The sequence below is a fragment of the Mus caroli genome, chromosome 6 (genome assembly GCF_900094665.2).
Source record: "Mus caroli chromosome 6, CAROLI_EIJ_v1.1, whole genome shotgun sequence".
NCBI classification, from domain to species: Eukaryota; Metazoa; Chordata; class Mammalia; order Rodentia; family Muridae; genus Mus; species Mus caroli.
In genome coordinates this window covers 121,362,020-121,369,593 of record NC_034575.1, presented here as the reverse complement: position 1 = coordinate 121,369,593, position 7,574 = coordinate 121,362,020, and the positions used below count along the sequence as shown (strand labels likewise).

General features: G+C 46.8%; 1 protein-coding gene across 1 annotated transcript in view; it reads right to left on the bottom strand.

Annotated features, from left to right (window-relative positions):
• The window catches only part of Vwf (von Willebrand factor), a 137,928-nt gene that overhangs the window by 25,181 nt on the left and 105,173 nt on the right, over nt 1–7,574 (bottom strand). The window contains exons 30-33 of the mRNA XM_029478271.1: nt 6,669–6,944; nt 5,095–5,287; nt 4,556–4,897; nt 2,933–3,132 (exon numbers count right to left, since the gene is read on the bottom strand). Coding sequence (XP_029334131.1) covers nt 2,933–3,132; nt 4,556–4,897; nt 5,095–5,287; nt 6,669–6,944 — 1,011 coding nt within the window. The remainder of the gene's footprint in view (nt 1–2,932; nt 3,133–4,555; nt 4,898–5,094; nt 5,288–6,668; nt 6,945–7,574) is intronic.

Below are 7,574 nucleotides of genomic sequence, written 5' to 3'. Positions count from 1 at the left end.
GCCGATGGTCTGGAACCCATCATCAGAAAGATAGCACCCCCAAACGGGTGCTCAACTTCCTTTGATAGGAACTCCCATCTTCCTGGGAAGCTTTACCCAAGCACCCCCAAGGTGGGACTCAGAATCAACTGCCCCGTGTCGCCACAGGCCTGACTGTGCAGCAAACATGCCAGCAGGGGGCGCTGCTACATAGGCCCAAATTGCTTGCAGGCAGAACTGTACAGATTTCCAGATGAAGGCTCAGGAGAACAGGTATAAGAATAGCTGGAGTTCAAGATTAAATAAAGGGGCCAAAAGAACAGCCTACAGAGAGTATGGTGTAGGAAACCTTAAGTGTTCAAGGCTAGCCAAAAGACACAAGCATGTCTCCATACACCACCCACCAGTATCTGGAAGCTTTGGTAGACAGTGTCAAAGAAACGCAGCTCCTAGCCTGAGCTGGAGTCTAATAGTCTCAGAGGTGCCAGGCCANGGGCTCCAGGGTAAGGGGTGTGTGTCCACCTATGCTGAAGTGGGACTCTGAACAGTGCCACGCCAGCTGCAGCTCCCTTGAGAGGCCCACAGCCTGTGCGGGACTCCAGACCCCATCTGATCCAGCTACGAAAGCCCACATCTCCACAGTGCATTTTGTAAAACAAACAAGAGCTATGGAAACTGGTAAATATTTTTCCTCTTCCCGGGGTATAACAGATTTAAGCCCTGGTTATTTCCCTGAAGGAAGATTTTCTGGGCTTTCTTTTTCAGTCTAAAAATTCATTTAATGGAAATGTTCTTCATATTAGATTCTCATTCTTTCTCTGCTTTAAAGCGACGCTGGGAACGCAGGTGGCTGGATAAGCGCTTGTTTTCTCCCATTTAAACTCTATTTTCTGAATAACTAAAACCGGCTGTGTTCTCTCGTCAGAGGTTTTGATTAATTCTATACTTGATTTAAAAGAAAAAAAAAACCTGCTCTTATGTCCAAACTAGTGCAGTACTTGGACAGATCCCTTAATGCAACTCATGTGCCGGTTCCAATTTGTTGTGCTGAAGGTGACGAAAACAGAAAAGGAGAGACAGAGTCAGACGTGGGGAGGGGGGTGTTTAGCACACTAAGACATTACAATAAAATTCACACATTTCCTGCCTTTGGGACCTACAGACATCTGACATTCACGGAGCCTGGAACAGTCTAAAGTGAGCTTCCCATCACAGGAGGCCAGGGGAGAGGGCAANCCCATCTCTACCTTCAGAGTGGAGGAAGTGTGTCACCCTTCCGGCAGCTCAGAATAACCACTAGGTGTTAATACCATAGATAAACACAATTGCATCATCCAGGCCCTGCAGGAACCCGGGAGCCATGACAATCAGGGAGGAAAATGTTAGGTTTTGCCAACTCCATTGGGAATCTTATGTCCAGGTACCTAGTTACTTTGGCAATGGGAAATATGATGGAGGACATTTCTTCCTTACTCACTTATTCACAGTAAGAGAAACAAGGGGGGCTTCACTGGGGTGAAGCTCAATAGCTCACCTAAAGCAAGTGGCCCCACCCAGTCAGTAGTGTTATCAGATGTGCATGCTCATATCAGTGCCCAGTCAGAGCCATGCTTAGCTAGCAGTTCCTACTGAGGTCCATGGCAGGGCTGGGATGATACAAGATACCCTGGTGNTGTCAACAGCAGTCCCATTATATGATTCATGCCACACGAAGCTTGGGTTTCTCGTCCACTAACCATATATGACGTGTGATAATGACCCTACAGGGATTTGGAGAAAATCAAAAATGATCTACTTCCTGGCTTACAAAGTCATGGACCAAACAAGATAGCTACTGTGACTATTGTTTTGTTTGCTCTCTTTGNTTGGCTAGTTTTACCACAAGGTCTACTAGAGACTACAGTGGTAAGCCACCCCACCTGGTGCATTAAGGGGGAAAGGTTCTCCCTGGTGCAGATAGATATGTTAGGTCTAGAGGGTGCACTGCCTTTACTGGAAGCCAGAGAGGCTCCTCTATCTACTGCACTTGGTGATGTCACTGGACAGGACTACTGGGCACCTAACCTTGTAAGCATAGATGCTATCAACGTGGATGAGAGAAGACTACAATTATGGACCAATGGGAGAGGTTAGTGAATATCCTTTGGAAGAGCTCTCATGAGCTCCCAGAAAGCTAAGAGAATTGGTTGTGCAATGATTTCCAGGCAAATTATCATAGTAACAATGCTGCAAAGACCCTTTTGAACAACAGAAAGTGCAAGGTCTTTGGAGTTACGCTGAGCCTTGAATTCTGAGTCCAATGTCCAAACCCAGCTACAAGCTGGGTCCACAGGAAAGTTAACTGAGCTTGGTCCCTTAAAGATTTTCTGTATTTAGAAGCAATGTAGATTGAGGTACCATCTTCTGGTAGAACCTGAGTTCAAGGGATGTTTTATATANACACACACACACTTCATAATCAAATATATCAAAGAAGAAAAAAAACCTTCTGAAACATTTGCATGACATTAGTCCATTAAAAGCAGTGAGGACTCCTGCAATGGAGAAAGGTCCTGAACTATTTAACTGTGCACTTTAAACTCACTTGGCCACAGGTGATTATAAATGCCCTGGAGAACAAAATCTTTAGGGAANATGGAGATAATATACAAAGTACCAAGGATGTCTGAAAAAATGGTAGATACTGGCTTATAATACACAATTCTCTCCTTCCCTCCTGGGTTCCTATATCACTCAACATGAGTGAGCAAAAATCATATTAATGGCGCTCTAACAATCTGGTGTTTGATGCCACAGCTAATCCATGGGAGACCAGGATCTGAACTCGGATCTGTCTGAATCCAATGCTGCTACACACNCTGCCTCCCTATCCATCGGTGATTCCCTAAGAGTCAACCCTGCTGTGGAAAGGGNGAGGGGATGACCCACTGAGAAAGAGAAGCCAGACTCCTACCTGATGTCGGACTCCATCCTCACCAACACACTGAGTGCAGGCCTCCTCGGGGACACAGCTGCCTTCCAGAAAGACTTGGTGTTGGGGACAGAAGCAGCCTTCTGAGGGATGGTCCCCACAGAAGCTAGTGTTCCCATCGCAGCGCCGAGGGCAGCCACGCTCACAGTGGTTATACACCAGAGACGGTGGGCATGACATAGCTGAAAACAGAGAATGAAGTCATCCTCAATGGCCTATAGCAGCCAGAAGCACAAGAAGGGCAGCCAACACCTGACAAACTTGCTAGAGCAGACATGACCAGTTTTCCCCAGCATTCACCCTTCCATCTTCCACTAAACTAGAATACAGCCCCGGCATACAGCCACTCAGTATAAGGGATGCAGTGCTTAAGTCCTTTGNGCTTAAGTGCAATCACATGACTAAGTCCTGACCAACCGACTAGAAGAAGGTGGCCATATCCTATGGGTGGGTTCCAGGAATCTGTTTTATTTTTAAAAGAAAACCGTGCCTCCTTTCTGTACTGCCATTTGGACCGTGCACTTCATACCTAGAGCTGCATCTTAAACCATGAGGAAGATAAGCATACCCAGCATCAATGGTGCCAGCTCCCTCTGACCACCTAAACAACAAGAATTCCTACTTCCCTGCTACTTGCAGCCAAATCTAATCCCAACCACTTAGGGGGATGCTCTGATGTTCTCCTATAGAATACAGACCTAGCTGAGGCCTTAAAGATCCTCTTAAATAAGACTCCGTGGTGATGACGAAAGGCCTTGGAAGAGAAACTATAAAGCAATTCCCCTCTCACATTATAACCTGGCTTGGCAAACTCCCTCCCACACAGTGGTTTCCAAAGATCTAGAGCACAGGGTTTTTCCCTGTGTACACAGTAAACGGTGGAGACGCACACAAAGCAAATAAACATAGAGGATGCTTTCCACAATGCAGAAAGCAGCCTTTGCCCCTTGGTCTGTAGGCAGATGGAGTAGGAGCAATGCCATCCACAAGGACGTAGAACCCAAGAACCCAAAAAATGGCTGAGGGGCAGGANTGGAGTAGTCCAGGTCTTTTGCTCTACTCTGCCAAAATTGAGGTGCATGGAGACTAAGAGAATAGCCAATCACTAAATGAGCTGCCCAAGTCCTCAGCCAATCACTAGATAAACNGCCCAAGTCCTCAGCTCCAGGTCAAAAAGGCTAAGAACTCTGTGATGGTGGACTCTAAGATCCACGGGTATAAAAGGTCTACACTAGCTTTCCCATTTGTAAATGAGCAGATCTGAGGAGTCAAAGGGCAAAATGCCACTCCCCACTTCACAATCCTGCCCAATGGATGTTCACTTGGCAGCTTCGTAGGATTTCAAATTCTCTTACTGGTTACACAACACTTAGCTGATGTCTACCTGTGTCTAAAACATCGAATTCCAACTATTTGAATATAAAAGTTCTGCATTTGAAGGGCTTCTATATTTGCAATCTCTTTTGATCCTAACTTGGTGATTCCTAATAGGAAATACAGGGGTTTTTATCTTCATTAGGCAGATGAGACTCTGCAGACCAGAGAGCGTGAGCAGGCCTATACTTGGTTTGTCTCCAAGGTTTAAGGGAACATGTAGGCACTCACCACAGAAATCAGTTGTCCTCCAATCAACACAGACCCCACTGGTCCGACAGAGATGGGCGTAAGAAGCAATCACCTCACACACTCGCTCCTGGTGGCAACTGTCTTGCTGGCAGATGGTATGGAATGTGGCTGGAGAGATGACCTTGTGGCATTCAGCAAACGACGCTGAGAGGAGGACCTGGCAGTGGGAGCTGTCAGAGACGGGACACTGCTCCTCAGGAACAGCCTGGCATGTGTACCCCGCCTGCTGCACCGTCCATTCCTGGACAAGCCTTTTCCAGTCTGTGGTGACCGTGCCATCTCGCAACGTGAAGTCATTGGCCCCATTTTCATCACAGATTCCTGGAGCAGCAACAACAAAACAACAAAAAGACAGCAGTGGCAAANAGGAGGCCACTCTGTGCCTGCAAGGATGCTCTGCACCTCCCTACTGGATGCTGGGAACATCCAGTAATCTAAGCACCAACCCACACACGCATACACAGAAAACACAGAAAGGTATATAAAGCAGAAGAGAAGCAGAGAAGACCCTTTCTTACCGCAAAGACCATACATCTTTGAAGCAAAGGTCTTGGGGCTAAGCTGCAGTTGGAACTCGTTNTTTTGTGGTGTGTATGTGAGGATGTGGCCAAGATGGGTAAACCTGACTTCATACATGATAGCGCCATAGATGCTGACTTCCATGTTTTCACCCACGTACGGGGCAAGGACCAGTCTCCCATCCACTGCCATCTGCTCAGACAAGAGAAAGATCACCAACAGGTCCAGCTCAGTGGTCCTCAACCTTCCTAACGCTGCAACCCTTTAATACAGTCCCTTATGTTGTGGTGACGCTGGTGACACACAACCATAGAATTATTTTCATTGCTACTCCATAACTGCAATTTTGTGACTGTTATGAATCATAATATAAGTGTCCATGTTTTCCAATGGTCTTAGGTGGNCTCTGGGAAAGGGTCAGTCAACCCCCAAAGGGGTTGTGACCCACAGGTTGAGAACTACTGTTCTATCTCATCCTAGAACTTCATTCTCAGCTTCTTGCTGAAGTTACTAAAGTTCCCTTGCATTTCTCACACTCCTCTGACTGAAGAGTCACCTACAAAGCTTGTCAGCAGCTCTTCCAGAAAACAGGAGGCTTTATATAGTGACTGTACAAAGCTGTATAATAACCACCAGGCAGGCAGCGTGCACCTGAACCAGAAAGCCCAGGGCTTCAGGTAGCCTAGTGAGTGAACCTCCATAGCCCTTCCCAGTAGGCTAGGTAAGTTGTCACTGCACCAACTACTAGGGCATCGTCTCCAGGACGAAGCAGCTGCTACCATGGTTTCAAGCCCTCAGTCTTCCTTCTGAGATCTCTCCATGTAGCACATCAAAGATATTAAAAATGTACTCACATCGGCAGCAAGTGTAGTTTTGTTGTAAAAACCTTGGAAGGGTTGTTTTGGTTTTGTTTTTTTTTTTATCACTCTGATTTTAAGATTCCTTTGGCTATGAGCTCCTCGTTTGAGAACATGACTAACTCTGACTTCTCAGCAATTAGTGCTCATACCCAGGAATTCTTACCAAGTGAGAAAAATCTCGTCTACAAGTCGTTCTCACACCATGAAATATTTATGATTTCTAAATGAANGAGTAAAGAAGTTGGCATAATATAACCTTTTGTAAGCATTTAATCAAACAGTTATTTAGAGCAGTTTGGCAGCCTCCTAAGTTTTGAAGCCATACGTTTTGTCGAGGCCCTAAATATTTTCAAAGGCCCTGATTTAGGCACTAAATATTTCTGTTTGGAAAGCCCCCAGGCCTTGAGCACTGGGCTCATAATGCCTAGTGTATCCATGGTCCCGGTGCCAACCCAGTTTCTCATCAATGCCAGAAACTGGAACTAAATACACAACTCGCTATCTAAAACCCGCTCTCCCAAATCTGGACCCAGAGCAATGTGAAATCATGCCAAGACCAGAGAGACAGCGAGGAAGCCCACCGAAGGAGGAAGTGCCCTGCTAGTCAAGTGGAAGGCTGACTCCCAGGCAGCGGCAGCTAAAACCAGCTCCATGCAGTTTTCCTGAAGCTCCGCTCTGCCCCTACCATGGATCCCACAGAAAATTCCTCTCACCTCCATGTTACTGTGCAGCTCAACAGAGACNCCAGCATGCTTAACCTCAATGGACTTCATGCAGGCTTGCTTTGCCCCGGGGCTGCAGGCCCCATTGTGGAGGAGCACTTCCAGGTCCTGCTCCTTGTTTTGAAAGATGACGTAGGAGCAGCTGCCGGTCAGCTTGAAATTCTGCCCATCGAAGGTGACGATGTGCCGAGTGGAACTGCCCGTGCACACACCTGAGTGGGGAAAGCCAACGCTAGGCGGACGGTATCCAGCCCATCTCANGCATGTCTGCAGCGATGCAGCCATGCATGCTGCACATAGTCAAAGTGAGCCAGCCACTGGGGTGAGGGAGGGGGAACTGCTCCAGGAAAGAAGGTGACAACACTTCAAGGGTACATGGTAATGTTGAAAGCACGAGGAGCTAAGCAAGCTATTCATGACGTCACTGTAAAGAAAATTCACCTCAAGACACAAGTGTCCCTCCAGCTAACAGCACTAGTGGCTGCAGTGACTTAGCCCATAAGAGATTACACCAGAGAAATATTTCCTAGGCCAAGATAAACAGTCGGGTCTCAGAACTCACTCGGGACCCAGTCACTCACATAATCAGCCAATTCTCAAGGCCCCTATTAAAACAGTGTGGGAACGTTAACCACTGTGATTCCACGTAAGATGACTCTGGGAGAATATCCCCACTTTGAATGTGCCAGTGCCACAGATTTGAAAGTGAGTCTTGGACCTAAGGGACATTGGAGATGATTTTTTCACACAAATCATGACTTGTTTATGGGGGTGAATTTTAACACACACACACACACAAACAATGAAAGGCAAGTTCAGTATGAGACCCCATCAACACCCCTGACTCATAACTAAGCCTGGGCACTGCCAACTTTTGCAGGTGATTATCAACATAGC